Source organism: Ceratosolen solmsi, unplaced genomic scaffold (genome assembly GCF_000503995.2).
Source record: "Ceratosolen solmsi marchali unplaced genomic scaffold, CerSol_1.0 scaffold6, whole genome shotgun sequence".
Taxonomy (NCBI): Eukaryota; Metazoa; Arthropoda; class Insecta; order Hymenoptera; family Agaonidae; genus Ceratosolen; species Ceratosolen solmsi.
This window is the reverse complement of record NW_011948414.1, coordinates 4725940-4735939: the sequence shown is the minus strand read 5'-3', so window position 1 is coordinate 4735939 and position 10000 is coordinate 4725940. Positions and strand designations below refer to the sequence as shown.

The 10000-nt window shown below is 33.8% G+C and overlaps 3 protein-coding genes across 3 annotated transcripts in view; 2 read left to right on the top strand and 1 right to left on the bottom strand.

Moving 5' to 3' along the window:
- Nucleotides 1-1533, bottom strand: part of LOC105367860 (xylulose kinase) — a 9932-nt gene extending 8399 nt beyond the window's left edge. Inside the window, exons 1-2 of the mRNA XM_011506691.1 lie at nt 1419-1533; nt 450-532 (exon numbers count right to left, since the gene is read on the bottom strand). Coding sequence (XP_011504993.1) covers nt 450-532; nt 1419-1472 — 137 coding nt within the window. The 5' untranslated portion in view covers nt 1473-1533. The remainder of the gene's footprint in view (nt 1-449; nt 533-1418) is intronic.
- Nucleotides 1-6455, top strand: part of LOC105368372 (uncharacterized) — a gene marked incomplete at its 5' end in the record, with an annotated part of 16917 nt that extends 10462 nt beyond the window's left edge. Inside the window, 4 exons of the mRNA XM_011507379.1 lie at nt 4382-4634; nt 4947-5190; nt 5840-5975; nt 6152-6455. Of these exons, the coding sequence (XP_011505681.1) occupies nt 4382-4634; nt 4947-5190; nt 5840-5975; nt 6152-6254 (736 nt within the window). The remainder of the gene's footprint in view (nt 1-4381; nt 4635-4946; nt 5191-5839; nt 5976-6151) is intronic.
- Nucleotides 6456-6733: 278 nt separating this feature from the next.
- Nucleotides 6734-9615, top strand: wcd (U3 small nucleolar RNA-associated protein 18 homolog wicked). The gene is made up of 7 exons (XM_011506690.1): nt 6734-7204; nt 7272-7523; nt 7638-7812; nt 7906-8091; nt 8171-8362; nt 8437-8605; nt 9046-9615. The coding sequence occupies exons 1-7, from the start codon at nt 6999-7001 to the stop codon at nt 9507-9509; spliced, it is 1644 nt and encodes a 547-aa protein (XP_011504992.1). The 5' UTR covers nt 6734-6998; the 3' UTR covers nt 9510-9615.
- The last annotated feature ends 385 nt before the right edge of the window (nt 9616-10000 follow it).

Here is a 10000-nt window from a genome sequence, read left to right as displayed (position 1 = left end):
TCTGTTGCGCCTTTTTTTTTCGAGACTTGGTGTCATTCATTATCCAGTTCACAATGTTTATAGATTTCAAAACTTGATGACTGATTTGAGAAATTTCTTTCACATTAATTTCAATTTGACAACTTCATTTAACAGTCGCTTTTTTTTAAAACGTTATTCAAATTTAATACAGAGATACTGAGAAAGAATAGTAAACTAATTTAGCTATATCATCGATTAAAATCGTCGATACTTTTATGATAAATTATGTTATTCAAATTGCATTTTATTCTAATCCAAACTAATAATAATACACAAACATCGCGATAACAAAAATAAACGTGCTTTGTATTTCGTAAATTATAATTGGCTTTTCTTAATTATTCATAATTTATGCTTACATATTAGGCTTAATAGTTTAAATTATTGTTAAATCATTTTCAAATTTTCCAATTTTGCATTATAATTACCTAAATTCAGGTAAATCGTTGTCATATTGAACACTAGTTTCGTGCAAAACATTGAGATCGTAGTCAACAACTACAGCTTTCAGCTAAAATAATAATAGAAGCATCGTTAATAATCATGATTATGCTTACGCATTTGTATTTCTTATGCAATAAAAATGATTATGCATTAAAAGTGAATAATATATTGAAGAATATTTTAATTAAACAAATTTTTTTTACAATACAAATTACATAATAAGAATATTCCCATTCGTTATTTTTCCTAAAAAGAATTTTCATAATATTCATATTAATTTCCATTTTATTCCGTGGGTGAAAAATATAATGAGCCAATTATATTGCTCTGCTTACATTAAAATATTAATAAATATTAATATTATAAAAGTTTGATTCGTTTCGCTTAAAAAATATGTGAAAAAAAAAAATTTCTTAAGTAGAATAAACGTTTTTCGAAATTGAGCAACTAAATAAATAATATTTCAGCCGTATAATCTCACAAAATATTACGTGTATTTTTGTGTTTACGATGTGCTATCGCTGAGTCGTGATAACCCAATGACCTCGAAATGTTTTTTTATTAAAAATTTATAATTTACTTGATACTTTATTTCTACGTGTATGTATATATACATAAACTTCAATGAATGCAGAGGAATTAAATAATGTGCTAATGATGGGTTAGAGATGTACGTAAAACAAATAATATTAAGTGATTTATCCGATTAATTCATTCGTACTACAACTCAGCTTTTAATGCGCGTGCGCGCCGTTTTGAAACGTTCGAATACCTGTCACTGCACTTGTTTGAAACAATGGAATATCAACCAACCAGATTGTACACAATGTTTTCATTACAAGAACACCGTGCGACAGATGCATCAAACGTTACCACTTACTTGCCCCATTAGGCGGGAATGTTTATGAATTTTAATGAAATACGGAAATAAAGAATTTCAAAGGTGAACTCACCTGTTGTGTGCTAAAATCGAATCCAAGGAATGTCGAGGTTTTAGATTCACCCATCTCGCGGTGAGCTTGACACGCGAGACGCGCGCGTCTCAATGGAACGGAACGGAACCGAACTGCCCCCTTGATTTTCTCGCCCCCCCCCTCTATCACTCGCTCTCTCTCTCTCTCGCTCTCTCTCTCTCTCGCTCTCTCTCTCTCTCGCTCTCTCTCTCTCTCGCTCTCTCTCTCTCTCGCTCTCTCTCTCTCTCGCTCTCTCTCTCTCTCGCTCTCTCTCTCTCTCGCTCTCTCTCTCTCTCGCTCTCTCTCTCTCTCTCTCGCTCCTGCCACAGCAACTTGATCCAGTTTTTTTTGTTTCTACTCACTCACTCGACATTGACAATAAACTCATCTGCAATATTTTGAAAGACTTTTCAATCGCGTCGGATGTGAATTTTAAGTACTACGTCTGCTCATCGCCGCCCTTCAAAGCCCTTTCCTCCACACTCGGAGAATGATTTAGAAAGTATCTCGAATTATATTCATAATACCACGATTTTACCGAGGCGTACTTTTTAAACCTTCGTCTTAAGATCGTCAAATACATCTGTGCTGATCTCTACTACATACGACGATGATAGACACTCTACGAAACAACAAAGTTATATTAATTCGTATCGCTTGCAGCGGTTGTTGGTGTCGTTGAAGCGAATTATATATCGCGCCGGCGACAACGACCTTATCAGCTAATTTCAAAAAAAAAACAAAGATGAAAAAAAGGTAAAAACCGTTCGATAATATCATCACTTGACAGGACCTTTAACAACGCAACGCGCGCTTTATAATTATCAATTCCGTCGGATCGCCTCTCAAATGACACGAACAACACAGAAGAGTCAAAACTAATCACCGAGGGCAGCTCGATCCCCAAAGCCTACGAGCTCGCAACTCGCTTTACGAATCGGCGCCTCCTTGCAACGCCAAAGCACGAAGTAAAATTGGAAGGATAGCGTACACCTCGCAACTTGCGACTGCCACGGCGTGAGACTGTTACGCGCCGCTTCACACAATCACTCCGGTACTTTCGCTCCTTCTTCCTCGCGTGACGCTCGCCCGCGCACGCACACGCGCACTCGTCGTTTCCTTGGACCCTCGTGTGGATAACCTGTGGATAACCGCGGCAGGGCCGGTACCTTGATCCAAACCAAGATTGCTACGGGGAAGGTCAAAGTGACGGCGCTGGAGGTATCGCGGCTACGCGAACTGAGATGCTCGATTTCGTTTGTGGATGTTACGCATGACGATTTCACAGCTCTCAAGGCGACTCATATTTTTCCTTCTACGGGCGGATTCGTATCGTTGGCCCGAGAGTATGGTAAGCGACATTGGCAGATGATCCATTAAGGATCACCGGCTGATCCCTGAAGCAAAAATATCTTCTTTTATTACCAATATGATAAATTTATCGAGGCTGGTGATATTGATTGGTGACTTTGTGAATCACATAATATACGAATGTATTCTGGATAATAGAGTGGAATTTTATTGACCTATCCAATTAAATATATCTAATGCTCATTAGATTAAACAATACACATTAAGGAACAAAATTATTACTGCACTTATGATCTTTCGATTTAATCCTGATGAATTTTCTTTGCTAATACGTTCATTTCTACGCGCCTTTCTCATCACCGTTACAATGGACAATATATTTGCCAGATTGTTTGCAGAACTTTGTGAAACGAATGCGAAATGCAATGTAAAACATTGAATTATCCCTTAAATTTATGGAAAATCAATTCATAATTCAATGCTTCTGGATTCTCATTGATAATAAATTATTTTTAAGTTTTCTATTAACGATATTATTTCAGACTTCCTTTGATTTAACGTGTCTCCCTAAATTATTATTAATCGCTCGTTTAATATAATATTCTAGCGTTTTACGTTAATATTTCATTGAGGCACAAGATACATTTAGTAAAGTAAAAATATGGTTAAAAAAATTTTCTTATATTTTTATTTATTATTATTATTATTTTTTTTTTTTTTTTTTTTTTTTTTTTTATACAAACACTCGAATCTTATTACTGTATACTAAAGAATATAAAAAAATTGATAAGATAATAATTGAATATTTTTATGTATTCTAAGATTGTTTCCCACTCCAACGAAAACGTTAAATAAATCATCCGATGCTTAAAAGATACGTAGCATCTGAAATTAATTATATATATATATATATGTATATAATAAAATAACCATTACAAATGTAAAAGCACTTTTTCAATTAATATGTCAGGCCTATGTAATAACGTATTTTAGTATAAAATATATTTTATAAAAACATATTCCCTTACAAATTTTTCAGATAAATCAATTAAAAGCTTATGAAGCATGAAATTTTTACTTCATCTATCTGAACATTATTTAAATTATTATCTGTATGATACGATTTATATTTTACAAGTTTATTTAACTTTACTTCTTTTTTTCTTTTTTTTTTTTTTCTTTTTTATTTGTAAAGAAAAAATAACATTTTATTTTTGAATTCACATTATTATATGTTATAGATCATATGTACACACTAAAGGTATTATAAATACAAATTAATAAAATAATAATATTTCCATTTCACTACTCGATATAGATGCATAACTACTGTAACATAAAACTTTATTGATTGACTTTATTGATTGAAGTAAAGATACTTCGTTATATAAGAATATAATCATTCGTATTCAAGAACTTGAATTGCAATCTAATGATAGAAATGGCAAAATGCATGAAAATAAAGTGCGAAAATTATACATTGTTTAAGATAATTCTGAATTCAATGAATTACTCACCTATCTTCATAAAAAATAAAAACAAGCCTTTAAATAAAATATACAGTTGCGATTAATTTGTTAAAATAATTTTGTTAAAATTACATATCCTCGGATTAATCTCTTTAATAGTATACGCGTGTGATTATTCAACAGGAATGCGACATCTTGCGGATCAACCGAATTTTCGTCCTACAATGAAATCATAACTCTAACAACGGATTATGAGAACCGACCGCAAAGTAACCAAATAAATTTTCAAAGCTTGAACAATATTAGAAATGATGAATACAGAAGATATACGGACTCGCCACCTCCCACACTTTTCCTCGATGAAGATGCAAACGTACAAAATCAACGCTTCAATTGGATATTCTCCTGCTGCAATAACGAGAATCCAAGATTTGACGTAAGAACATTCTAACTTTTCATTTAAGTCGAAAATGAACTAACTCTGACTAGTAAAAAGTCCATTTCTTCTTTCAAAATACATATGAAACTTTTTCTTTTGTTTTTTTTTTTTCATCTTCTTCTTCAAATAATACAATTATCACATTTCTCATATAAAAAGAGAGAGAGAGAGAGAGAGAGGTAAAACTTTGAAGTCTTCAACCATGTACTATCAAAATTAACTCCTTATTTTTAAAATCATGCATTTCTTTCGCGCTTAGCCATGCATTAAAAGAAAAGAAAAACCCCTCATAAAAATTACCAAATGCAGGTGAACAGGCGAGCGCCTCCCTCCTACTCAACCCTATTCCCGTTTAATGGCGACAACAATCTCCTTCGCAATATTAATGACAACCTCGACAATAACGATGACGGCATTACCATCTACAATGGACGTATGCCAGTTCTCATTAACAACTGCTCGTCTTTCATTGCCCGTACTCCGCCTCCCAGTTACGCCCAGGATCAGGGCATCTGTGTCGCCCAGTCCGTCGAGCACATCGTGTCCAATACCGGTGAGTGAGCTAATAGCGGGGCGGGGAGATCGTCCCTTGCTGCCAACAAGATGATCAAACGTCATCTTTTCATTTTACTAATAAAGATATGAGATATAAGAAAACGTTATTTATTTAATATGCTCGTTCGTGCAGATTTGCTTTGCGTACGTAGGGGCATTTGAACAAAAAAAATAAATAAATAAATAAATAAAATAAAATAAAATAATATAATAAAAATAAAAGATATCTATGTTTGAGAACCGAGCATCTTAGTTCGATAATAAAGTCTAATGCTTCAGTTTACCAAAATAATTCGAATAATGTCTTTATTATAAGCTCAAGTCGCCTGTTATTTCATTTTCGGCATACTTTCGTTCGATTATATCATCACTATTTACGAAATGGTTTCCTTTCTAATATATATATATATATATATATATATATATATATAGACCCAAGTAACACAAAAAAATATAATGCATTTAGTTTATTTAGAGTAACTTTCTATTACATTGTAAAGGAAAAATGAAAAAATGTGAAAGTTATTTAGATCGATCGTTATGAAGATAATTTGACGATCTAATTTCTAAAGCATTTACATTGACGAGAGGCCAAGTCGTTCTCTTAAATTTCTTATAGTCAAGACTTACCTACGAACTTATTTTAGGCAGTGATAGGATAATTTGGAGCCCAAGATCGACAACCGCTATTTGTCCCCGATGCGCAACTCTGGTTATCACTGTCGTGGAGATACAACAAACAACTACAACGCACATTATGGCCGTTGCTCTCTTTCTCCTGGGGTAAGTTTACAAATTGGAAAAGAAGTTATCTTAATCGTTAAATTATACGTGCTGGCCCGAGTACTTGCTCGCAAACATTATAATAGTGTGATATTCCCATTTTTAAATAAAGCTCTTATGATAATACCTATTTCTCTTTCTGAACGAGTATCAAATAATTTGAATTGACGCTCTAGGTGCTGGCCTTGCTGCGTCCTCCCTTATTGCATCGACTCTTGCAAGATTTCTCATCATTACTGTCCCTTCTGCCGAACTTATCTCGGGACGTACGCACCGTAATAAGAAAAAATAATTGTAAACAATGAAGATTCACGATAAAATCAAGCCCAATAGTGACAAAATTTTCAACCAATCTCCCACATTTACAAGCTTAATATTCACATGCCTTTACTATAGAATGTAATTAATGATTAATAGATGTATCACTCCGGATTCATAATCATATGTACACGATGATAACTATGCTTGTACGAAATTGACTAACCGTTGTAATAAATATTTATTATTCTATTTTAATTTTATATATTATTACACATAAAGCTGCGAGTATATAGATGCGCTCATTTATTGATTTAATTGTATAGAGTGCTTTTTGATTAAAACGAAAACCGAATATGAAAGTCGGTAATGGTATTGTAATATGCTGACTTAGCGTCCACGAGGTAGGAGATGGGTGACGGTGAGGGTGATGGTGACGGTGAGGGTGATGGTGATGGTGACGAGCGTTATGGAATACTTTTAACGATTTAACTGCGCTAAAAGAGCAAAATTTGTCTCGTGCCGAAAGTAAAACAAACCCGCCTGCCTTTATCATTACATTAAACCCATTGAATTGAAGAAAAACCATTTGAAGAGAATGCGATTTTCCTAATGCGCATGCGATCTGAGGATACACGTCACATTGTATATCTTAGCGTCAACATAACCTTAAAGTTACGTTGGTTTTGCCGATTGGAGCTCACGTGGTCGAAAAAAGTTTATCGCTTTCGTTAGCAGTTGAAATAGCAAATACGATTTATAATAATGGGGCTGGACAATAAGCAGAATAATAATGTATTCGCACGGCCTCAAAGACCAAAAATTAAAAAGAAAAGATCGAGAACAATATCGGAAGCGTCGGTAATATCCGACATATCCTTAGCAAGGGATTCTGAAAATGAAAGTATCGATAATCCAGTAAAATCAAAGAAAAAACGAATAGGCGCCTACAATGCTAACGAAGAATCAAGGTATTATATTATTGGTATATAGAATGTATTTTATAATAGAATGTGTAATGAAAATCTTTCAACGCAGGTTAGAGAAATTAGTTTTTGGTGATCCCACTGATGTAATTAAAAATTTGGAAAGTGACAATGAGGAGGTGCAGAGGATTATTCAGCATAATGTTAAAGATAAAGCTAGTAACTATTCGAGTGAAAGCAGTGACACCGATGAGAACGATTCGGTTATATTGATGAAATCTGACAACGATTCTATAATTACGGTAGACTCAAAAATTTCAGTCGCGCGTCCTGCATGGCAGGACGAGGACGACGAAGTTCTAACGTAAGCTTTATCATGCGTTTATTATTATTTACAATTGTTTCAAAATTATTACTGTACAGACGTATACTCTTGAAATATTTCAAAGTTAATACAAAATTGTCACAATTGTTTTAGAGTTAAAGAGGCTTTGATCAGTCAAAATCGCCGACTACCCAATGGTCGACCGGAAGTCAAGTATAACGAATTGTTACAAAATAAATTTACCCATATTGTTGGGACGCCAAAATGGGCGAAATTAGATAGAGAAATAGACGAAGATTCGGAGGATTCTGACAATGAGCTTTTAAAAGTACGTACACAAAATGTGGACGAAACATGGAATATAAATTGTAAATATATTAAAGCACTTACTAACGATATAAATTTTCTTAACTTTTAATAGCATAGTAATCACTTGATTCCAAATAAAAGTAAATCTTTAGCGAAAGGAACTATCGATTTAAAAGTTCTAGCTCATGTAAATAAACAGACGCATACGGAAGGTCCATTCGTTAATTCTGTACAATTTCACAAACTGTCGACGGTAGCATTAGTCGCAGGCTCGTCTGGAGTACTCTCGTTGTTCGAGGTTCGTAAAACATAAGTCGAGAATTTTATAATAAATCATAACGAATTTATCTAATCGTAATTTTGAACGATTATAATAGATTGATGGACGAGAAAACAATAAATTACATACTATGAAATTTGAAAGATTTCCAATACATACGGCAAGGTTTTTGCAAGAAGGATCATCGATACTCGTTGGTTCAGGGAAACACGCGTACTGCCATTCTTACGATCTGATGACCGGAAAGACATTTAAAATACCTTTACCACATGGCATTACAAATATGAAGGTTCTTTTCTAAAATTTTATTTTCTTGCCGTGTAGTTCGATGTCTTGTTTTTTTACTTATTCCAAGTGTCTTAGAATTTCGAGGTATCACCCGATGGTAAACTCATAGCTATTTCTGGAAGGTTCGGAGAAGTATATCTACTATCCAGTATTACAAAGGAGCTGATAGGAATGATACAAATGAATAAAAAATGTCAAGCTTTCGTTTTTACACCAGACAGTACAAAAATCATCACGCACGGGGGTAATTTGCAGCTACAATTTTATCTATATACTGTTAAACTTCTGTATAAGTCTTTAAACAATTAACAGTCTAAAATAACAAACGTTTCTGACAATGCACATAAATTGCGATTTGTTTTATTAACAAACATTTATTTCTAACTTAAAATTAACCTTTGATCTACAATGCATTGTATTTCATATTAATATATTTATAAGAAAATTTAGTACATTTAACAACAGCTTTAGTAAACGTAAGTGAATAAAACAGTTTCTTACGCACACCTACGAACATCATTATAAATATAAGAAATATTAACTATCGTTTACATTTATTTACATGGATTCAATTGGGTTAAACAGAAAAACAGCGCGATTACAAAATTTATCACCAATATCTTATTCTTTCGTAAAATACAAAGGCCCTCTTCTTCACCTCCTCACCCCTGTTTCTCAATTCAGACAGCAGCGAGTTATATACCTGGGATATTGGTTCGCGATCGTGCTTGAACCGAGCCTTCGACGATGGCTGCCTCTCAGGTTCTTCGATAGCGATGTCGCCGAATGGCCAATTCGTCGCAACGGGGAGCAAACAGGGCGCCGTCAATCTCTACGATGCCAACTCCATTATAAATGAAAGGGCGCCAATGCCAGTGAAGACGGTGCTGAATCTCGTCACATCCATCACGAAGCTTAAATTTAACTCGAGCACCGAGATACTCGCCATAGCTTCCGAGAAGAAGGAGACCGCCTTCAAAATGTTACATTTACCATCGTTTCACGTATTTTCCAACTTCCCGACCTTCAACACGACAATGTTCAATCCAGTGGACATGGATTTCTCGCCTGCGAGCGGCTACCTCAGCATCTCCAATAACAAGGGCTTCGCTTATCTATATAGATTGAAGCATTATGGAAATTATTAGATTAGTGTATTACCCTTATATATCGCACTTTGCAAATAATTCAATAAGTCAATCGATCGATCGATTGCACTGTCCATCCCTTGTCTCATTAGATCTCGACATTTTTCCTACGAATCATTAATATTAATAAATCTGTTAACATTGAATTGTTATATTGATATTTAATTTGAAATTTTCATCTTAAATAAGCTATTATTTTAAACGATTATATATATATATATATATAAAACATGCATGTGTATATGTATGGACTTTACATATGAAAATGAATATTCCTAGATGAGCGCTATTTTTCTAATTAAGCGTATTAACAGATTTTTTTTTTGTTTAAATTGCGCATTAAAATCAAAAAGTGGAATTAATTGTAAGGAATCATTAGTAAATTCGTCATTTCTTATAACGAAAGTAAAGATAAATAACTACAAAAAATATCTAGCATGCGTTTTAAGCGTAAAGCAATATGGATAAACAGTTAAAGCTCAAAACTCGTC